At 45.0% G+C, this 22,854-nt stretch overlaps 2 protein-coding genes across 14 annotated transcripts; one reads left to right on the top strand and one right to left on the bottom strand.

Annotated features, from left to right (window-relative positions):
• Positions 1–917: 917 nt before the first annotated feature.
• Positions 918–10,361, bottom strand: RNPS1 (RNA binding protein with serine rich domain 1). 5 transcript variants are annotated; one of them, XM_083585379.1, is made up of 8 exons: positions 10,238–10,354; positions 6,426–6,620; positions 5,990–6,145; positions 4,942–5,097; positions 4,302–4,404; positions 3,603–3,756; positions 2,645–2,786; positions 918–1,868 (listed from the first exon to the last, which is right to left on the bottom strand). In XM_083585379.1, the coding sequence occupies exons 2-8, from the start codon at positions 6,494–6,496 to the stop codon at positions 1,763–1,765; spliced, it is 888 nt and encodes a 295-aa protein (XP_083441505.1). In that variant the 5' UTR covers positions 6,497–6,620; positions 10,238–10,354; the 3' UTR covers positions 918–1,762. The 5 variants fall into 5 exon arrangements, with proteins under 5 accessions (XP_083441505.1, XP_083441504.1, XP_083441506.1 ...); XM_083585378.1 differs by having other exon boundaries at positions 4,942–5,133; positions 10,238–10,353; XM_083585380.1 differs by lacking the exon at positions 10,238–10,354 and adding an exon at positions 10,148–10,226.
• A 2,763-nt stretch (positions 10,362–13,124) lies between these two features.
• On the top strand, positions 13,125–22,820 carry LOC310749085 (uncharacterized protein). 9 transcript variants are annotated; one of them, XM_083585498.1, is made up of 7 exons: positions 13,125–13,547; positions 15,329–15,422; positions 16,053–16,180; positions 16,967–17,981; positions 18,988–19,166; positions 20,265–20,399; positions 21,367–21,860. In XM_083585498.1, the coding sequence occupies exons 4-7, from the start codon at positions 17,495–17,497 to the stop codon at positions 21,751–21,753; spliced, it is 1,188 nt and encodes a 395-aa protein (XP_083441624.1). In that variant the 5' UTR covers positions 13,125–13,547; positions 15,329–15,422; positions 16,053–16,180; positions 16,967–17,494; the 3' UTR covers positions 21,754–21,860. The 9 variants fall into 9 exon arrangements, 8 of the variants coding, with proteins under 8 accessions (XP_083441624.1, XP_083441623.1, XP_083441622.1 ...); XM_083585497.1 differs by having other exon boundaries at positions 15,258–15,422; XR_014541476.1 differs by lacking the exons at positions 15,329–15,422; positions 16,053–16,180 and adding an exon at positions 22,409–22,820 and having other exon boundaries at positions 13,134–13,224; positions 13,272–13,547; positions 16,967–18,134; positions 21,367–22,115.
• The last annotated feature ends 34 nt before the right edge of the window (positions 22,821–22,854 follow it).

Raw genomic sequence — 22,854 nt, 5'->3', positions numbered from 1 at the left:
ACTTAATCCAATACTCTTAACCACTACCCCCAACCCTGAAATCGGTCCCAAGACTTGCTGTCTTGAGCACCAGCTCCTCATCTGGCTCTTCTAAAATAGCCTTGTCAAGTTTCATTTTTATTATTTTTTAAAAAGTAATTAATCGGAGTGCAACATTTAGCTCATCTTTGAAGTCACCAAGCTCCTGCAGAACCTTCCTTACATCTTGCAGTGGTGTAGCCCACTCCCCCTTAATCATGGCCTAAAAGGCAGAAAATGAACCCCTCTGGCAATCTTATTTTTTTTCAGGGGAAAACAGAGGCTCCCACGATGACAGGTTGTGCTTCTGGAATGGCTGCTTCTAAGCCAGAGAGTAGCTCATTCTGTAGAGCAGGAGTCTCTTAATATCAGGGTCATGGGTTCAAGCCCCACATTGGGCAAAATATTCCTCCTGCATATTTTGGACTAGATGATCCTTCTGGTCCCTTTCCAAATCTACAATTCTATGATCACCTATGAAAGAAGAGGTGTGGAAATACTTGGAAAGCACAGGCAATAAAGCTGTCTACAGCTAAGGACTTTCTCTTGCTGATGATCTGCCCTTTCGCTGAAGCCACCTTATGAACTCAGGGCAGGTTAAAAATGTAGTAATATTTTGTTACTTTTAAAAACATTTCTATACCATCTCCCTCACCAAACCTCAAGGCAACATACAGCAATAGTAAATGAGTATCGAAACATTAAAATCCTGTCTTCGTCCTATACACTTTTTGTCCCACACACTCACCTGTTCTGAGCAGGTGGAGACATGGTGTATTTGGATGTCTCATTGAAAATTGGGCTGAGAAACCAGCATAGCCATTGCAGGATTCAGTGGTAAAATTTTAAGCACACAGAACCACCACCACATTTCTCAACTACAAAAGAATCCATACACATTTATTCCAAACCTTATTGGTTTATTCAGTCTTGCCATTCCACACAAGTACCAACAACATGACTACAAGATGCTAAAGGTATACAAAAATCAAACTTTATAGTAATGACTGTACAATAGGTTGCAAATCTCTTGGCCTTTTGCAAACTGAACACTAGTTATCCCAATTGGTCTCAGACACATCACCTTCCACCCCAGGAGGAAGGTGGCAAGAGAAACAGATTTTCTGCCTATTTGTTTCACATATTCTAAAAGCGAAAGCATTTACATCGGTCTTGGGAAGGACAGGGCATGTGAACAATGCACCGAAAACATTTTAGTAAAGGGAGGGGTGCCTTAAAAGGAACACTAGTCCTAGTCCCCCAGTTCTTAGGCTGGTTAAATGCACCAGCAGCAAGGAACATGAACAATTTTTCTGTGTGCCAACATCCCTAAGAGCTGAGGGTGGCAGTGGGGAGAGAGGAACCAGTCCATATCTAAATTTGCTGAGGGTTTTCTTGCAACCTGCCATTTCTTTCTTCCAACAGTATAAATTTATTTTTGACATATCCTAAAAACGAGACTTCACTGGACTTAAGAAGACAGTATCATGTCTAAAGAACAATGTTTCTTGTTGAGAACTTGCAAACCAAAGCTCCCTTTAAAAAGGACTTTAAGTCCAACAAAAGTCCACAGTTCACCCTGCTGGGCCCAAGACACTAGGCTAGGTTTCAGTTTCTCAGCTTTCCCTTCGTTTTATTTTCATTCCTCTTTTATTTTTAAAAGGTACAATTTTTAAACTGAATGCACTTTTAAGTTTTTAAAAAAAACAAAAAAAAAATACAAGGAGCTGCCAAGTCCCACATTTTATCGGGAGGAGTTGGAACTGGATCGGCTGCGATGACGCCTGCGACCTGGAGATCTGGATCGTGACCGTCTGCGAACTGGGGATCTGCGCCTGGGAGACCTGGACCTGAAAGGGAATATAGTTGCGAGGAAGAGAGCAGAGCTTCAGTTAGGAGAATGGATGGTAATGGAAAGTAATCCACACTTATCTAGTCCCTTTTTATTCGACAGCATTCAAGAGTAGTTCTTATATCCTAAAGGGTCAAGGCAGTTCAGCATGATAACATTTTGCAAATGCAGAAAGCAATATAGCAACTGTATAATAATAACTAAATAAAATAAATATTTTCTTAGTTCCTAATGACAGTGTTTTATTTTTGCAAATACACATCATCAGTTTATATTAACAATAAAAATATTCCATCAGTCTCGACTTAAACATATAAGGCATATGTTCAAACTTAGAATGAGTTGTGAGATTTTAGACACATGCCCCCTGAGCACTTGAGAAGGGTCTATAGGGGAGAGAATGCTGGAACTATTATGGCGCAAGTACTTCCACCTGCCTTCCCCTAATGTATTTCTTAATGTAATTTTAAAAATAAAATGGCTGGATTTATTAATGTACATTTAGTATGCTGTCACTTTGAGCACTATTGTGGCATACAAACAAACTGATGCTAATGCTCTGGAAGGGGGCGCCTATCCTTCAATTACTTTGTGTAGGGACAGTCTTTGTTCACCATCAGCTGTAGTGCAGGAAGTAACTCACTGCCCATCCTTGATGTGACTCATCTGAGTCCGCAGGTGTCTTCTTTTTAGTTTGCCTCCCTGGGCAGAGCGCCTACCAGCTGTGAACAGCTAAGCCCCTCCAGCTTACCCAGCTCCACAAAGGCAACCTACCTTCTCCTCATGCGAGGTGGAGAACGACGCCACATGGGCGGTGGCGGCAACATCCTCCGCGGAGGGGAGAAACGCCTGAGAGGCATCCTGGGCCGAGGAGTCAGGACAGCCGTGGCAGTGATTTCCTGACCATCAATCTGCCCTATTTAAAGATCACAGAAGCAGAAAGTTGATTTGTTTCAGCAGGGTGAGGGATTGACGCAAAGGCTCCCTGCAGCCAATGCCTTCTTGCTCACTAGGGAAGGTCAAACTATGGCAGTGGTGTAGGGGAGCAGGGAACCTAGAGAGAGATACACAGGTAAAACATACATGCAGGGAGATACCAAAAAAAGTTGGGGAACCACAAACACCACTTTGCTTACCTATTACAATCAGGCCCAGTTCCCTGAATGATTCCCTCTGTGGGTCATTAGCCCCCCAAGAAAAAAAGAGATACGTAACCTCTGACCTATACTATAAATTTTTAAATGTCTAACATGGGACTGCAAGTTTTTCCTGGGACAAGCCTCTGCTTTCTTTATGAATAATTGCTGCCAACTTATTCCAAGGTCTTTGCTCATGCCCACAGATTCATTGCCTTTCTGGAGAATGCAGTTTACCTTGGGGGCCATTTTCATCAGGATGATCCACCCTTCTCACTTTGGGCCAGAAACCAACATGATGTGGTTGCAGAGGTCCCACCAGCCCATATTCCTGGCAGACAAGGTTGATTTTTTAAAAAGAAGTCATACAGGTAAAATGATATATTTGTATTATTATAAGAGTAAAACTTGGAAGAATCTAGAGCCTTATTTTGTTCAGGTGTGCTCTGCAAAGAGCCCTCCTAGCTGGTAGAACCTATATCACTTTTGGGAAATCTGCAACCCTTGCTTTAATGGGGGGATCATCTCAAATTACAGATTTTTCAGTCATGTAGGAGTCAAATCTCTTAACAATGCAACCAGCTTCTGAAACCCACCTCCATCCATGTGCTTCAGTGCCTTCTCAGCATCATCTGGATTCTCAAATTCTACATATGCATAACCCTTTGAGAGGTGTGGGTTGAGTCTGTCGACTGGCATATCGATCATTTTGATCTTTCCATAAGTGGAAAATATTTCCATTATGTGGTCCTGGAAGAGGAAAAGCAAGCTCCTTAACGCTCATGGCAAATGTTCATTACCTTCCATCTTCATAACAACAAAACACTGAATGGGCAGCGGCGGAAGCAGCAGCAGCAGCAGCAACACCTACCCACCCACCCACCTTTAACTGGATTTGAACAAAAAGAGTGAAGACCATTCAATTACATATTGAAACGCTTCAACAGTTTTGCTTCCCAGGTTACCTGAACTTTACTCAGCTATATCTATAGGAGAATAAGAAGAGCCTGCTGGACCAAGCCAGTGGCCCATCTAGCACACCGTTCTCACAGGGGTCAAGGCTCTTGCAAGCAGGGCCTGAGCACAACAGCACTCTCCCCTATAGAGATCTAGTGTATCAATACTGGGAGGGACCCTTGGTCAACAGCATTCCCAGCATTCATATTCAATATGGACTTACAGGAAGCTGTCTTATACTGAGTCAGACCATTGGTTCTGGGGGACTTTTGTTTCCCTACCCTCTTTGGCCTTTTTTACTTCTTTCTGGGTATGAGTGAACAACAGGCATCTGTTACCTTCGTCACATTTCTGGTGAGTCTCCCAACATGTACTTTGGTAGGTTTGGGTGATGGACTCCTTCTCTTCCGTTCCTTTTCATCTCTCTTAGGCGGTTTAGACCTTGTGGAAATAAACAAAAAGTGTCAAACAAAAATTTAAACGTATGGATCTGCAACTCAAGCTCTTCATTAACTCCTATCATGCAGCATGACAAAAAAACCCAGCAATGATCTTATTCTGTATTCCTTGCTAAATTTGTTTTTTTTTTAAAAAAAAAAAGTGGCTGGTGCAACAACTACAGGCCATTTATAGTTTGCAAGAAATAATTATGCTAAAAGTGAGTAACTATTGAGGCTTAACTTAAATTCAGTAGGGCTTGGAGGGACCTTTATTTGATACTATCCACCAAGTTTGAAATTTAGAATCATCCTTTTCATAAAACACAGGTTCCCAAAGATGAGATTCAAAAGGCAAAGAACTGGCCAATCTGCTATTTTACCCACTTCTGCCTCTGGCCCACTGCTAGCATGTGCCCCTCCCCAAGAAAGAAACATGGGCTTTGAGCTGAAAAGTGTTCCCCACCCTTGTCTTACAGGAAGCACTCATCAAGGCCAATGGAAATAAAATAGCCAGTAGCCTCCGGTAATCTAGACTCACTTTGAACGGGAACGCCTCCTGTTGTCATGCCGATGTCGAGATGGGCTTGGAGAACCCGATGAGCTGCTGGAGCTGGAACTGCGGGATGTGCTTGAACTCCCAGAGCGGCTTGACGCGGAGGAGGAGCTGGAGCCACTGCTGGAGCCGGTGCTGGAGCTAGAACCAGAACTGGATGTGGAACTGGAGCGAGACCTGGCAGAGAAGGTGTCATGCAAGAGACTAATGGCAGCAAGGGTGTTCTCCCGATAACCCCCAATAACTTTTGAAGGTGTTGGAAAGAACACACCATTGTCTTTTGCAGTTCCAACCCAAACCTGGCCACCTCCCAATGCAGAGGTGATGCTCTTTCTAAATCATGTCACTTATTGTACAAATGGTCCTTTGTCGAAAAACAGATTTTAGAGCAATATACAAAAGTCACCTCAAATTACAAATACCTTATAAAACCAATTTAATGAAGAATGAGAAAAACCATTCAACCCACTAAAAATGCCACCATCTAAAATGCTCAGGCAAAGAAAAATCTTTTAACAGTCTCTGAAATTACCTCCCTTTGGAGGGTGTTCCACAGCTGAAGTGCCCATAACACACACACACACCCCTTTGTAAATGCAGGACACACATCTTCTAAAGATGAACACCAAGAAGGGCCTCCCCTCCAAACAGATCATTAGGGTGCAAACAGACCTCCTGTGCGAAACCACACACAAACCCCCAATATCTCAATCAGAGAAGAGGACCTGAAGTCAAGTATGTGTTTAGCATTACTGCTTCACTCAACTTCACTCAACCGACCTGCTGGTTCACATCAAGGGGCGTATTTTAACTTCTCAAGCTTAACTGCCCTACATTCCTGGGAATCTCACAAGTAGGGCATGGTGGAGACAGCCACCACAACTCCACCCCTGTATCCAACAACTGAAGAGTTAAAAGGTTTCCTGTGTCTGAGCATGGCGGCATCATTTTTTAACTGCCGATTAAGAATCCTTGGGAAGGCCTGGTCCTTGAAACGGCCTTCAGAAACCCAAGAATTCCTGACTCTGCTTACCTGGTGCTGCTACTACCACTGGAGGCGCTGCGCCTCTTGCGAGTTTTGTCGCGCCCACGATCCTTTTCGCTTGACTCCTTTGTAGCTGGCTTGTCTTTGGACCTGTCCTTGGACTTTTCTTCTGTACGGTCCTTGCGCTTGGTAGGAGAGGGAGCCCTTTAATGAACGAAGGTTCAGAAACTTAATTTCCAATCCCGCAATTTCGGTTGCGACAAAAGCAAGAAATGTCACTGCTACAAAGATGCTAAGAGACAAATCCCCAGTGTTTACACTATGGAGCGGCTTCATGAAAGAAAGCCAATGGTGTGGAATATATGGAGATTATGAAAAGGAGGGAAGATGCATTTCTAATTCCTCATGCTTGATGGGAAATCCCTAGGAGTCTGCACAGATCCCCCAAGAGGGGTGAGGCCTTGAACATTCAGACAATTATTACCTAGTGCTGGACTTTTTATTATTTTCTTTGATTCCTAGCAAACTCTTCTTTTTCATTCCTGACAGCTCCATTTTCCCCTTCCGAGTCCAAAAGCGGCACTTTTTTGGGGGGGCTCACTTATCTGAAAGCTTACTTCTAACTCCTTGATTCTGAGAAACGATCCCTAAGCGAATGCAATAAACTCCAAAGAGCAGCCTAGTGACAAGATAAAAGGGATATGAGACAGTTAACATATAGGCAGAGGAAAAGAAAACCCACTTCACAAGAAAAGGCACAAGCTTCATGCAAAGCATTATAGTTCACACACTTCTGTGTGGCTTGTTATTACCCATTTGAAAATAGCATCTGCTGAACAACTTAAGAGTGTGTTTACACAGAGCATTTGAATTTTCTTTCTAATCACCCTTCAAAAGGAGGAAGAACACACAGCAAAGCACACAGAGTTTTTCAGTCTGAATTTCTTAGTACTTTTCCTTAAGATATGCAGCATTACAACAGGACAGTGGTAGCCAACATGGTGCCCTCCGTATGAATTGAACTCCAACTCCCATCAGCCTGTCATCACAGCCAACTCTCATGGATGATTGGAGTTACAGTCCGGCAACATCTGGAGAATACCACGTCAGCTACCTCTGCAATAGAAAGCAAGGTACCTCAACAGGACATTGTGGTACAGTAGTAGCAAGAAAGCATTTTTAAGTCCCAGAAAAACTATAGTAGATTTTAATTGTTTATAAGAATTTCTACTGCTCTTCCTAAATTCTTAATGCAGTTTCTCATTACTACTGCTAAGCTTTATTTTGTATTGATACAGAGTGCTGCAGTTAAGTCTGCAATTTCAGCTCCAGGGTCACTCCCAGAGACTATTAAATGTAACAGAGCAGAAGCACAGCGCAAAACCCTATCCTCAGATCACACAACAGGGGTGGTAAAACCTGTGGTCTTCCAGATGTTCTTGGACTCCAACTCCCATCAGCCCCAGCCAGAATAGCCAATGGTCGGGGTGATGGGAGTTGGCAAACCAACAAAATTTGGAGGGCCACCATTTCCCCTCTGTGGTATAAAAGAACCTCAGTTGGAAATGCTGCTGGCTATTCCAGATAAGCTACAGCAAGTCCTTATGGGTTACACCAGGGGTCAGCAACCTTTTTCAGCCCTGGGCTGGTCCACTGTCCCTCAGACCATATGGCGGGCCGGACTATATATATTTTGGGGGGGGGGGGATGAACGAATTCGTATGCCCCACAAATAACCCAGAGATGCATTTTAAATAAAAGGACACATTCTACTGACGTAGAAACACACTGATTCCTGGACCATCCGTGGGCCGGATTGAGAAGGCGATGGGCCGCATCCAGCCCATGGGCCTTAGATTGCCTTCTCCTGGGTTACACACATTGTGGGCTCAAGAGTGTCTCTGTAGTCTGAGAGTAGCTATGGCTTATTTAAAGTACTTTAATTCTACCCCTTAGTATAGAACCCAGGGTGTTTTAAAGTCATACATTAAAAACAATGACTATTTTAGAATGGTAGAGTACAGGGTACTGTACATTTCAGATTAAGTGTATGTATTTTTCTCTAGCGAACCAGCATCAGGGCAACCTATGGGAAATGGGTGGAAACTCTGAAAACAAAGGTTTTCATCCTTGTAGTTCAATTCCTGTACACTGCTATGCTCAAGTAACTCAACAGGCACTGAGAGAGCAAGGTTGCTTTGATGTACATTTGACGTACGAAGGACAAATATGTTTTGTCATCGTTAAGATTAACACTTGGAACTATTACTTTATGGAGGGCAACCTGGATTAAAATTAAAGATGCATTTTCATGTGCTGAGACTTCTCTCAGGCACATTATACACACAAACTGTGTATAATGTGCTTATGCAAATAACCCTTTGGGAAGGTCCAAAGTAAGCTCCAACAGGCCATTACTCTACTGGTGTCTGTAACTTAAATTGCAAGTGCCTGAAGCAGTTCAAACATAAGGGAAAGCACATACTGTTATACCACTCTGCTTCTGCTAAAGCAGAAGACTATTCCCACAAGCTTAGCTTTTCACTTGAAGCTCTGGTTAAGTATTTCTGCATTCAAGAAGGCAGCTCTTGCTTTTGTGTCACTCACAGCTATTGTAGAAACATAGGTGTGTAATGATATTCCCTGCCCTAGGGAAGAACTCAAGTTCAGAAAACCTGTGTCTGGATATCCCAGATTTCTTAGCCATTCTGCTTTGACAAGGCTGAATGTAGCCCTGTGTTATGTAGCAGTCAGGAGCATTTTCGGAAGAAGCAGTAGGACGTACTCCAGCAGATGTTTTCATCAACAAAGAAATTAAATGGGATTAAAGGTATTATTCCTCTATATCCACACTTCATGACCCACTCTCTAAGTGGTACAAAAACAATTTGAAAGAACCTGTTCAGGTTAAATGAGGTCTTGAATTAACTTGGTGGTTAAGAGAAATCAGTGAACCCTCAGTAAAAGAGAACTGTGTCTGCTGTATATCACATCCTCAGTGCTTTAAGACCAGGAACACCAAGCCAAGCTTACCAGTACTGCCTAAAAAGAAACAATATTGTGTACAAACTTCAATAGTGCCTAGAGGTCTTTCTGTGGGAATCACTGACTTTGCAAACTCTCTTATCAGCATGTTCACAAAGCTAGCAGAATGGCTACCTGTATACCTTACTGTGTTTGAGCAATACAGTACATTTACTTCACTGTGGTGAAAAGCCACTTGGTACATAATCAAGTGAATGTTTTTAGTCTTAGTGTTTTTAACATATCAGTGGACTTGCATATTTGTCTAAGTAATCACTGATATTATTGAAAGGCAATTTCTTTGCTACTGATAAAGAAATATTAAGTGAATTATAATAGCACCTGCCACACTACTGCTCTTCACTACCACCATCCCAAGAAGTCCCTCTAAGACTAAGACCAAGAGGGACCAGAGATTTGAACTTGAGCTTCCCAGGTACAAGCTATATCCTGTACTAGCTCTGCAAGCTGGCTGAATGGACAACAGGTTACATCTAAAAGTAAGAATCGTACAACCACAGTGCTGCAACATAAAGCCATATCTGAGAATCCACTGAATGAATCCCCACGCTGGAAGCCAAGGTTTAAGAGGTAACCAATGGGGCCAGTGTGGTGCAACACTTAGCATTACAGAAGCAAGAGGGTTAAATCCCTGGTCAGTCACAAAGCTCAACGGAGTGGCCTTGGCTAGTCTGAGGGATCACAACAGGCCTATCTCACAGGGCTGTTATGAGGTTAAAACGGGGATAGGGAGAAAAGAACCATAAACTCCATCCTGTATTTCCTTGGATAAGGGATTGTCTTTTCCAACATAAAGTAGATAACACGATCAATATAATGTGCACAGTACTGGTCAGGCAAATAAGGGGGATTGAAGGAGACTTTCAGAGTGGGCTCCAGGAAGTTTGGGAGACCCCTCAAGGGAGAAGGGCGGGGAGGGAAGAGAAACGAACCCCCTCCTCAACGGGGCCTAGCTGGCGAGACGAATTTTCCTCGCCCGACACGGAGAAAGAGGGAAACGGGAAGGGGCGGAGCAAATCGGCTCTGCCGCTTCAGTCAACCGACCCCACACAGCGCCTCTAAGGGCTCCCAAACTCTCCCCTCCAGCCAAGGCCTCCCCGCTCCTCGAGCTCATCCGCGGGGCCGACCTCCCTCACAGACCCACCCCCAGCGTCCGGGAACCTTTTCTTGCCACACTCGGGCGCAGTCACGGCTAACTGCAACCGGACCGGGGCAGATGGCGGCGGATTACCGCCTCTCCCCTCTACTTACATCCTCAGAGCCCGACCGTCGCTCCCTCGTCGCGCTCGCGGTGACGTACGGATTGCCGCCTTCCACACAGCGGCAAAGAGCCGCTAGGCGGCGCGCGCTGATAGCGTCACCGAATGAAAGGAAGCGCGGAGAGGAGAGGCGGGGTAGCCATTTATCTCCATGGTTACCGTCCCCACTTAAAGGGGCAGATCGACCCTTTTTGTTGTGGTAATTTAAGGCCCCATGGAGATAAAAAAGAAGGTTTTTTAGGAGGGTGGGGAGAATCCAACAACAACCCACTTATCTGTTCTTAAAACATGATAACGGAAAGGGGAAATGGGAGTTGAAAGGATTATTGGCTCATGCAGGATTTTTTCCCAAGCGCCTAGCACTTTGGACATTAAACATTTTTTTTAATTTTTTTAATTCAAAATTATAACAAGACATAGTATCCAAAAATATCATCCTTATTCCCCCCTTTTTTCCTCCCTCCCCCCTCCCACACAGAACCCCACCCCCACCCCACCCACCCCGATTTCCCTCAGTTCCAGTCTTTGGTTTCTCTAATGCTGTTTTCTGCATGTTACAAAGTTGTATAGATCCTCAAACTGTTTAGCTGATTATTATCAATAAAAAAAATTGTGAATGTTTATTCAAAACCTGCCAAGGAGTCCGGTTCGCTGGATATTAAACATTTTAATAAACTCAGTGGGAAGGCCTGCTGAGACCCCTGGGACGGGAGGCTAAGGGAGAATGCTTAGAGCCTGCCCAGATCCCTTTAATGTTGTTATTCTTCCTTCAAGGAGCTCAAGGTGGCATGCGTTGTTCTTCCCCCTTACTAATTTTATCCTTGCAACAACCCTGTGAGGTTCGGTAGGCAGCATCTAACCTACCACACAAGGCTGTTGCATGGATAAAATAGGACACTTCATAAATGTCCTGCATTCCTTGGGGGAAGGTTAGGATAAAATGTAATCAATAAGCAGCTGTATGGCAAGCAGGCAGGGATTAAAACAGCAGAATAAAAGAGGCATGTGGCAAACAGTGTTTACTCTGGTGTGAGCTTTCATGGAGTAGGGTCAACTTCATAAAATACATGAAATGCTATCTTTAGTTGGCAGATTGTACAGATAGACACATTTTTATTTTGTGTCTTTGCTTAAAACCTATTTATGTATTTTGTTACATGTGGATTCTACGTTTTTTCTGGCATAGCACACATGTCTGAGAATTAGTCAAAAATCTTATTTGTGACTTTTAGTTTGTTCCAAAAAAGTTATTACACCACTGTTATTTCGGGGTTTCCCCCCCTTTATAGGTAGCTAACCAACACAGCTACCTGTGAATATGTTACAATTTAATGACATGACATGACTAATGTCCAGTACAACAAACCAAACCTACTTACCAGCTATAAAACAAAGCAACCATCACACACCTCATTGCAGTCTAAATTCCCATAGATTTCAGTGGGAATTGAGTTAAATCATGACGAACTTGTTTGACAAATTTCAGTGGGACCCAAGTTCAGCTAATTCGTTTGGAACCGACCTTATTTATTTATTAAATGTAAAATGTTATAATCACTTTAAAGGTCACCAATGTCTCAGCTGCAGGCACATTTGTGCCCATAGGGTACCTCCACCAGCTGAAAATAGGTTTGAAGGAAGCATTCTATCATAGCCAATGTACTGTACTTTAATTTTGTTTTAAACTGCCACACACACACACCCCCTACAGTGGTGCCCCCTACTCGCTCTATTGAAACATCTGCCATTGTTTAAAATCAACACTCTTGTTCTCAGTATCTTTCCATCCCTGCTTTACTCAAATGTAAAAGTGCCATTTCCCTCTGTGTCCTACTACTCCCACTTTACTAAACTTTTATCATTGTTTATGACAACCACTCCCCCCCTCACAGTGTTACTCCCTTCTCACTGTACACAAACTTCTCCCTCTGAAACCATGATCCTGTATCTATGAGGATCTACAGAGGTTTCTACAGAAAGCTCAGGCACATGCAACGGGTGTGAGGAACCTTTGCCCCCCCCCCGATGTTGCTGAACTACAACTCCCATCGTCCTTGGCCATGGGCCATGCCTGCTGGCACTGATGGGAGTTGTAGTTGATCAGCACCTGGAGGGTCAAAGGTGATCCACACCTGGTTCAGCTTTTAAACTGAGCACCTATTTCCTTCCCTGGGCTCTTTGGGAAGGAAGGGCAGGATGTAATTTTAAATAATAATAATAACTGTATAATAATAGAGCAATAAAATTATTTCTGGGCTGTTGTTGTTTAGTCGTGTCTGACTCTTCGTGACCCCATGGACCAGAGCACGCCAGGCACTCCTGTCTTCCACTGCCTCCCGCAGTTTGGTCAAACTCATGCTGGTAGCTTCGAGAACACTGTCCAACCATCTCATCCTCTGTCGCCCCCCCTTCTCCTTGTGCCCTCCATCTTTCCCAACATCAGGGTCTTTTCCAGGGAGTCTTCTCTTCTCATGAGGTGGCCAAAGTATTGTAGCCTTAGCTTCACGATCTGTCCTTCCAGTGAGCACTCAGGGCTGATTTCCTTCAGAATGGAGAGGTTTGATCTTCTTGCAGTTCATGGGACTCTCAAGAATCTCCACCAACACCATAATTCAAAAGCATCAATTCTTCGGCGATCAGCTGCCTTTATGGTCCAGCTCTCACTTCCATACATCACTACTGGGAAAATGTCTGGGTAGACTTGCCTAAACAAACAAACATTAGCAAACGTTTATCCTACATAAACCTTGAAGGAAGGCGGCTCTGCTCCTGCAAGGGTTAAGCTGCTTCTCCCCTTGACCCCTTTCCCTGAAAGGGTTACAGAGGAGCTCCTCCTCCCTCTAAAGTACACAAACCTTGTTCCCAGCAGGCTTTGCGAAGTTTGGCTTTTCCCCAATCAAACAAAGAAGGCTGGAGCTTTTCGAACAGCTGCTGCAGCCTCGTCAGCAGCCCCGGGACTGTGCAAAGTTGGGGAGAAGGGCGGCGTAAGTTTGCAGCGTTGCTGCTGCTTAGTCCAGGCTGTGCAGAACCGAAGCACTCGGGGTTAGAGAGGTGCAAAAAGAGCATTTGAGTTGGCGGAGCGGCGTTTCTCCGCTTAGCAGCGCGATCCTTTATGAAGCAGCCGGAACAGTTTTGAACAGAAGGAGGCTATGAAGATTGCAACTTTACACCAATTTAGAGAATGAGATCCGCGTGGGAGTAGCATATGGTTAAGCGTGCAGAGGATAGCTTTGCACACCTGGCTGGCATGGAGATCGCCTCTTCGGTCAAGATTTGGTGAAGGGCTCTTTGTATTTTAGCAGGTTTGTCTCATTGCTTTCGTCGTTTGTTATTAAATTGTGCAGAAATCGCGGCTAGGTTTTTGTTGTTGTTGTTGTTTTGTCCATCACCAAACAAACTAAAAGGAACCCCCGGGTAATACCTTTTGGTATCAATGCTAATGTTAGCAATAAACATCTATAAAGGAGCGAGGAAGTTTCCCCCGAATTAATCAAAACCTTTTAGGCTATAATTCTCTTGTCTGCTTACCTGATGTAAGCCCCATTGAACTCGACGGGGTTTACTTTTGACTGGGCATGCATAAGATTGTGCAGTTAACTCTTCTTAGTTTACAATCCCAAGTAATAAAAGAGAGCTCTCTTTTGGAAAGATTCAAACTTGAATGTCGGGGTATAAATAGAAACAGAAATAACACAATTTTTCACCTGGCTGGAAAATAAAGCACACACACATTCAGTCTTACTTATGTAACTTGCATGCCAGCTGCAGTAGAAAACGGAATACATACATTTATTTTTGTTGGCATCTATCTGTCCCAAAAGACAATGGAGTGCACCTCCTGGGGTGAAGCCAAACCACTGCCACTGAGCGCAAGCCTGGGCAGTGTGTAAATGTAATCCTAGGTACGTCTACTCAGAAATTTAACTCCCTCTGAGTTAAATGGGCCCCTCTTCCAGGTTAGACATGTTTAAGGATTTCAGCCTAAAACCCTAACAAGCTCTTCCTGCCCACTCTTTATTTATTTTGCTTCACATTCGGCTTGGTGAGGAGCTCTGATGAACTCAAAATATTTTGTGCACCTCATTGTGACCTTTTAGTTAGGCTTGATTATTAAAATATAGGAAGATATACAGATTATACAGTTCCTTCAAGAGATTTTTCTTAGCTTTCAAGGTAAATAATGCAGCAGAACCTGTAATCCCTGATGATTATGTACACTCGGGCAAGAAGCCAGTTTAGGAGAAATAGGATTGTGTTATACTCCTAACAAATGACAGCTTCAGGGATTCTAAGTGTACCTTCTTATATGTTGTATAACTCTTTAAGAAGTGTTGCCTAACAGTAAAATCTTCTGTTTTCTTAGTGTAGTATCTTAACTGCTGTGTTTAACAAGCCAACCCACTGCAGTTAGTAAAGGAATATTATGTCTCCTGGTAACATTCCACTTAGCTAGGCAACGGTTTGAACATTATAAGGGCTTTAGCTGCTTGTTCATCCTAATCTAGGGTGTAAAGGAAAATAGAAAAAAGCTGTCATTAATAATACATTTAAACATCAATACAGTCATCTTAGTTTGTACATATAGATCAATATGTGCCATCCAGATGTCCTAATATGTCTTCAAATGAAGTTGGTGTTCATAAAAAGTGCACTCAAATGTTGCAAGGACTTTAAGGTCATCAGACCACTGCACAGTAGATGGTGCATATTTATTGTTCCAGGCTTTTAGTGACCATTAGGACATGTAAAATCTATTATTGTTGTTCTGCCATTAAGCAGCATACAATAGAAATATAATTTAAAAGTACATGAACATCTGCAAATTTCTAGGATTTTGCCAGTTCAAAATTGATAAGAATAACATCTTTGGACCAAAAAGAAAATATCACCGGACATGCCCACAGGGTTAGGGTTTTAACTGCTATCAAAAATTGATAGTCTACTTTCCCTGGGCTGGAGACATTTATTACATTTGGATAATGAAACATATCTATTGTTAGTGCTTATTACAGGAGAAAATGGTATTGGCCTTTGTAGATTTTAGTCTACCTAAAATAACACAGTATCCAGTTCCTTGGCCCAGGCGGAAGCTTCCAGGCAGCTATGAACCCCTAGACTTCTCTCTCAACCCTTAAACCTTCATTGAAAAGGGAAAACTGCTGTACCTCCTCTAAATTGTAAGTCAAAGAGCTCAGATGGTATTTTGCTTTCTTTCCTTGGGATAACTAGATTGTCTTTAGGTTAAAGCTTCTTTGAAAGGTTGTAATGACATATAATTAGGTGGACTCTGATCCTGTGGAAATACTCCCACTGTCGTGAATCTGTTCAAAAGAGATCCTTGCAACATCACAATTCACTTCTAGGGCAAATAACCCATGAATTCTGTACAATGTGTACTGTTTGAAATGTGTCTGTACAGGCCTGGCTTTTGGCCTACAAAAGTGCATCGTTGCTGTGGCATCATCTGTAAAAAAACCTTTTGCTCACTAGGTTTGTGTGTGTGTGTGTGTGTGTGTGTGTGTGTGTGTATGTGTGTTCCTTGAATTTCAAAACATTCTCTAACTTTGAAAGCTTGTTGTGGCAACATGAGTAACAATTCACACATTTCCTTGAATGTCCTCCTAACAGGGCAGAGAACCATAGAAGCAAGGCTTTGTTTCTGAAGACTCTATGTAGACAAAATGCTCTAGAAATGGTGTGTAGGATGTTATTAAGCAATGAGGGAAATGTGGCCCTCCAGGCCTCTCTGTGTGGCCCCATATACCTTCCTCTGGCCATGCCTCTCACCAACCCTACTTCATTCCTAGCTGTCTTGGAGTGTTTTGGGTTCCCAACCCCCTGGCTGGAATGTGTCCATAATCTCTGATACTGCTTCTTGTTGGCTGGATGAAAAATAGAGGAGGGCTGGCTGTAGAAACTAGTCTAGTCTTCAAAGGTAAAATCTGCATCCATTGCTCTGCCCACTTCTGAGGCCCCTGCCCAGATGGAAATGAGGCCCTTAGTTTAAGAAAAGTCCTGTCCCCCGTCCCCCAAACTGGGGTGTCAAGATCTGGGGCAGAGCATGCCTCTGTTCCACTTGGTGGTCAACCTTACTTGATTTTACTTTGCTGCCATCTGAGCCCCCAGGCCCTGCTACTGTAAACAATTCACAGTGCTTTTGATAAGTGCACAACTGCTTATCCTGTAATATTGTCACTTAAACAAATTCCAAGGACAAAGCAAGTTAAAGTGCTGTGGGGCTGGCTAACAGTGTGGCCCTCCAGAGGCATTTATTTATTTAGCAGCATTTATATTCACTTAGTTTGCAATAAAATCCCTAAGTACTTTCCATAAAATGGTATAAAATAGCAACAAAAACAGCAGACATAATAAAATGACCAAATTATCGTTAAAATCAACAGATGTTAGAAACAAATGTACGCAATAAGACCAGTGTCACTGGGCTCCCAACTCCTATCGGCTTCACCAGCATGGCCAACAGCTGGGAGTTGTGATCCAACACCACCTGGAAGGCCACAGGGTAGCTATCCTGGTTTGTGTGATCATAGGGGAAACCTGAAGTTAGGAAACTACCTAATTCTCAGCCAGATGGTGTTCAGATCTAGGTGTTCAGAAGCAGCCACCAGATAGAGCCCTATTCTCTCTTTCCCTCTCCCTCTCTCCTTCTTGTCTTAATGAGAACAATTTTATTCTATCCTTGTTTGTTTGTTTTCTCTTCCAGCCCAAAGTTCTGCTTAAGAAACAGAAAACTGCAAGAAATCAGAGAGGGATTTTCCCAGCGTGGCTTCTCTTCTTGTGTGGGCATTGAGTGGACAGGGTTAGACTGATGCTGTTAACTCCCGCCCAAGGGTTACTGGAGTCTTCCTTTGCTACAGAAAAAGGATATATATTTTTTAACTTCCTGCCCATCTTCTGAAGGGGAGATATAAATCCAAAAATAAACAAGTGTTTGTTCCATGGAAAAGGCCATTGGCCAGCTCAGGAGCTGGTAATCTTTGCTGGATTTCAGAATGGATTTAACCTTTGCAGTGGCTTTCTATAGGACGGTGCAACAGTGATCGTGACCTTGGAAGGAACACTGGTTGTTTCCCCAGCACCATTTTGCCTGTTTGACTTGCTAATCTAGCAGCGTCCACATCAGGGTCTCTGTTGGCTGTTAATGTACCCTACCTTGAAAACGGCGTACTCTTCTGGAATGTAGCCACTGTCCATTTGACTAAAGGAAGAGGCCAAAGTCCTTGGCCCCGCCATGGGTCGCTTAGATGACCATGCCAAGAAACGGATTGTGGAGCTGCGCAAAGCCGGCTTGAGTTTCCGCAAGATCAAAAAGGTGCTGGAGCTGGACAACATCCGGGTCACCCCGCAAGCCATCTACCTGTTCCTTAAGCGCAAGAACGTGGAGCCCAGCCAGCCCCCACCTGTCTCTTTTCTGCAACCTGCTCTTGAGAATGGAAGCAGGAAGACTCTTGTGGACCAAGCTGGCTGGGAGGACAACCAGCTCTGGAAGTTACTGCAGGAAAACGAGACTGAGCACCATGGGCAGAGAGAGGCTGCTGGCTCTGTGGCAGGAGTTCGCCCAAGCTATGAGGTGCCGCCTTGTAACAGCCATTGTGATGGCGAGGAGCACATCAAAATAATTAGCGTGACTTCTTTGAGCAAGGATGGAGGGCCGTTTGGGAAGCAGAGTGCCTCCCATGAGGGCCTCTCCAGCGGATCTCAGCTGGGCCAGAATATGGGTAAAGCTTTGCACAGCCTCTTTGTTCACATGTGCTGCTGGCTTCTGCTTGAGGCCTGTTTAAGAAAACTCCCACAACCTTTGCTCACAGCAACCACCCTCTGCACGTGCAGGCTGTCAGGGGTCCACTTTCTATGGGTTTCTGGGCTGGAGGGTGAGTGACGGTTTAGTAGCACTTCTAAGGGGTAATAGCTTCTAGTTTAGTTCTGAGTGCCGTGTGACCTATGAAGCCCTTAATGGCCAGGGCTTAAGGCAGCAATGGGGTAACACCAAATCCATGGGCCTAATTCATCCTGGCACATGTCCCAATTTGGCCCATGAGGCTGTTCCTCAGAAACTGCTCCCACTTGCCCCACACTTGTCATATGTGAGCATTCGTGTGGGGCAGGTACAGACTTTGCTGCAAATTTCTTTGCAAGTGGGGCTTCCTGTCAGTGCCTATCGGCTAATCAGCACTGACGGAGAGTTCAAAGGTGATTGACAGCACTAAGGAACACATTAAAAATAAATGAATCAATTAACAATTATGGGAAGATGCAATCTTAATTGTCTGCATAGGCTTGGAGGAAGATAAAAGTTTTCAGGTGTTTAAAGGTTGAAACAGAAGGCAGCTGCCAATTCTCCATGGACAGAGTATTCCATAGCACTGGACTGACAATAACACTGAAGGCTCTGTTTCGTGTTGATGTCAAATGAGCCTCACCAACTTGGGAGACAGCCATCAACACACCTGCAGATGATCTCAGTGATCAATCTAAGGGTTCAGGCCGTCCCTAAGGTACCCTGGACCTAAGTTGTTCAGGGCTTTGTAAATCAATACAAGGACCCTAATCCTGGCTTGGCAGCAGATGAGCAGCCAGTGCAGATGTTTAGCAATGGTATCACATGTTCCTGGCCATGTGTCCCCATCAGCACATCTGGGAGGCACCATAATGGTTTGCTACCCTGCTTTTCTCTGTTGGGATGACACTTTGGCACCTCCACTTCTTTCTCTTCTTCTCTTCCAGGTGACAACTGCCCAGGGCCAAAACCATCTGTGTCGCCCAGCTGCTTGACTCCATTTGCACCTGCAGTTCCTCAGCATAATCTGAATGGCAAAGGGAAGGCCTTTCTTCCACCTGCCCGGAATCCCGCCTTGATTGTGAAGAGGAAGATCGTAGGCCGGGCCATCCATCTCCAGAAAAAGGTGGGAAGGGCACAGAGAGGGAGGGAGGGAGAAAGAAACAGAAATGACCATGATTGGAAGCCCAGAATAGAATCCTATGTTATTCTTGAGTAGTTTCATGCAGCCCCTAGAGCAGTAGAAAGGATGGGTCTGGTGTCCTTCAGTGGGGTATGAGAAATGATATTTCTTTTCACATGTAGGAACCAATGCAACCCTTTGGATTCCGATAGTGCATGGGTAGGTAAAGGTACTCCTGACCATTAGGTCCAGTTGTGGCCGACTCGGGGGTTGCGGCGCTCATCTCGCTTTATTGGCCGAGGGAGCCAGCGTACAGCTTCTGGGTCATGTGGCCAGCATGACTAAGCCACTTCTGGCGAACCAGAGCAGCGCACAGAAACGCCTTTTACCTTCCCACCGGAGCGGTACCTATTTATCTACTTGCACTTTGACGTGCTTTCGAACTGCTAAGTTGGCAGGAGCAGGGACCGAGCAATGGGAGCTCACCCCGTCGCGAGGATTCAAACCACTGACCTTTCGATTGGCAAGTCCTAGGCTCTGTGGTTTAACCAACAGCGCCACCCAACCAGTCTAAAAAGCCCAGGACACAAATTTTCACAGCCCTCTAGTGGCTATGGTGGCTCATTTACCAGAAATAATGTAGGTAGCCGTGTTGGTCTGACGCAGTCGAAGTATGCATGCACATGAAAGCTTATACCCAGAGCAAACTTAGTTGGTGTCTAAGATGCTACTGAACAAATTTTTAATTTTTATTTATTTATTCAGAAATAATGTATTTAGTGTTAACTTTGGAAGTTGTATACTCAATTCTGACCAGACCAAGCCTCCTAGAGCAAAATATACACAGGGTGGATGCAGGATGGATAGAAGTGCTGCATGAGTGCCAAACCTCTGCATTGTATCTAGCCAAGTGTTACTCAGAGTAGATATATTGAAAGTGACTGGAGACGACCCTCTTGCCTTTTGCGTGGCTGGGATGTAGTTCGCTCCCAGAACGGAATGTGGCCCTTGAACTGAATGAAAGGTTCCCACCTGCACTTTTTTCATATTCTGGAAGTACAGTTCTTAAGCTGAAACTGAGTCTTCTCCCTTGTCCGTTAGGCAAATGTACAGAATGGGCAGAATTCATCTGGTTCTACACCCAGTTTGCCCTTCATGGTGAGGGTGCAGCCAACTGGCCATCCTTCCAGGGGGACAACTCCTGTCCCGATGGCATCTTCTGGCTGCTCTGCAGACGTAAGTGATGCGGAGTTTGCATGCTTTAATAGCGATACATGTCAGAAAGAGAAAAGGCTCCCAAGCAAAAGGTGGTTCATTTTTGGGGGGTGGGCGTTGAAGGATTGTGCACATTGAGGTGGTAAGAGAGTCTGTAAGAACTTCAGAACCCAGTTGGAGAAGAGTTAGGGCAGGGGGCCACTGACCTTTTGGGAAATTCTTGGAATTTTGAGAAAGTGCCATGGGCACCAGTCACAAAATGGCTGCTGTGAGGGCATGGGGGTAATTGCCACATCATCTTAAAGGGAAGAGACAGAGACAGGGCCACAAAATGGTGTGGGCGTGCTCTCCCTCTTCCCTTGCAACAGGGTGGGGGAGGCAGCTACATCAGCCACCACCATGCTCACTCGCAGGGAGAAGCTCTTTGCACCTCCTCTGAACAGAGGGTAAAATGCCAACCCAGTGAAATATTGACATGTTTTAAGGGGGCATGTTCAAAGTAGGAGAAGCTGAGACGGTGCAAACAGGAATTGAGCAGGAAGAGCTAACAATCCCTGGTGTTTGGTGGATTTCAGAGGGGATATTTATGAAGACCGGCTGCAAATGCCAGAGGAGGCATCCTGGCACCTGTGATGTTTGTGACTCCTGAGCTAGAGTCTTTAATTGAAGAAGAGAATAACTATTTGGTGATCCTGCCGTGTTATGTACTGAAGTTCTCACCCTGGCCCAGCAGGGGGATACTGTAGATAGTTATGCAAATGAAGGATCGAAAGTGACATTCAGTCATTGGATAGTTTTAGAAAGTTGTTACAGTAACGTGGTACTGGAGCTCTATATAAGCAGGCTGACTGAGCCCTTCAGTTCAGTTCTGTCCTGGCCTGTGAATAAACAAGAGCTGTTTGAAGAATCGCTGTGTCGTCTGATATGTTCACCCACAACTTAACACGCCATTTCTTCTTCTTTTTTGGATTCCCCCTCCCCTTTCTAGACTAAAGATGCCAGTACTCAGACTTGTACATTTAACCCCACCTACCCTCCAGTTCATCAGAATCCTCAGTGGGGAGCTCAGATGACTACCTCCTTGGTCCCTGCTGCCAACCCTCAGCCACTTGCAGAGAAACTGGACACAGTGCACACTGAGGTCCAGAAGCTTGCGCAGGCTGTGCATATGGTGCTGGAGCGCCAGTGCCGACTGGAACGCCAACAGGAGCAGCAGCAGCGCTTCCAACAGGAGCTTCTCATGACGCTGCAGCAGCTCAGCTCCACTGTTGGCCACGGGGCGGTCCCTGCCCATGCCCCCTGTACTCCTTACAACGTGGCTGACCCCTCGCCACCCTTGCCAAGCTTCAGCCAGTTCAAGATGGAGCTTATCTGACCAAGGACTACGGGGAGGGCAGTGGGGGTAATGAGTGAGCTGTTTTATGTTCTAAGTGCACCGTATTTTTTGCTCCATAGGACGCACCAGACGATAAGACGCACCTAGTTTTTTTTTGGGGGGGGGCAAGAAAAAAAAAATCTGAATCCCAGAAGCCAGAACAGCAAGAGGGATCTGGCTTCTGGGATAGCCGCTGAAGCCTCTCACGGGCAGCGGGATGAAGGCTCCCCCTGCCTGGAAGAGGCTGTGTGCGGGTAAGCTGCCCTCTGTACCTTCCCCCATCTTCCGCAAGAACCGTGCGCTCTTTAAAGGGAGTGTGGTTCTTGGGGGCTTTTCTGGGAGGTGGGGGAAGGGACAGAGCCGCGCTCTGGAAGGTGGGGGAAGGGACAGAGCCCCCCACTTCGCACAAGAGCTCCTGCTGCCCTGCGGAGGCTTCACGGGCTGCCCCAGAAGCCAGAACAGCGAGACAGAGTGCTGCGCAGCGCTCCGTCTCACTGTTCTGGCTTCTGGGGCAGCCCGTGAAGCCTCCGCAGGGCAGCAGGATGAAGGCATCCTGCTACCCTGCGGAGGTTTTGCACAGCAAAGCCCGAAGCTAGAACAGCGAGACAGAGCGCTGTGCAGTGCTCCCTCTCCCTGTTCTGGCTTCGCCGCACAGCCTGCATTTGTTCCATAAGACGCACACACATTTTCCCTTACTTTTTAGGAGGGAAAGGTGCGTCTTATAGTGCGAAAAATACGGTATGTCTTTCGCACCTGGCTCCGGTTAGTAGATCTGCAGGTTCTAGAAAAACACACACACTAAATCCTGCAAGCCAAACTCGTATGGCAGGGGCAGTTGCAAAGTAAATGGGGTCAGAACAGCCTTTGCATACCTGGTGCCCTCCAGGTGTTTAGGACTACAGTCACAGCCAGCATAGGGCAGCATGCTGGCAAAGGCTGGGTGTGAGCTGTGTCCCAATTCTTTGTGGGATACCTTGCACAGGATTGGTTGGGGAGTACCTTGTCCCTTATGACCTGTATCAAGGCCCTGTGCAACCACGTTCAGAATAAAATTGTCTATTTACACACGTGTGCCTTGTTTTCATAATTTGTTCTTTTCTT

Source organism: Podarcis filfolensis (assembly GCF_964270895.1).
Source record: "Podarcis filfolensis genome assembly, chromosome: 14".
In the NCBI taxonomy this organism is placed as follows: domain Eukaryota; kingdom Metazoa; phylum Chordata; class Lepidosauria; order Squamata; family Lacertidae; genus Podarcis; species Podarcis filfolensis.
The sequence above is the reverse complement of the archived record's forward strand: the minus strand, read 5'-3'. Positions and strand labels throughout refer to the sequence as shown.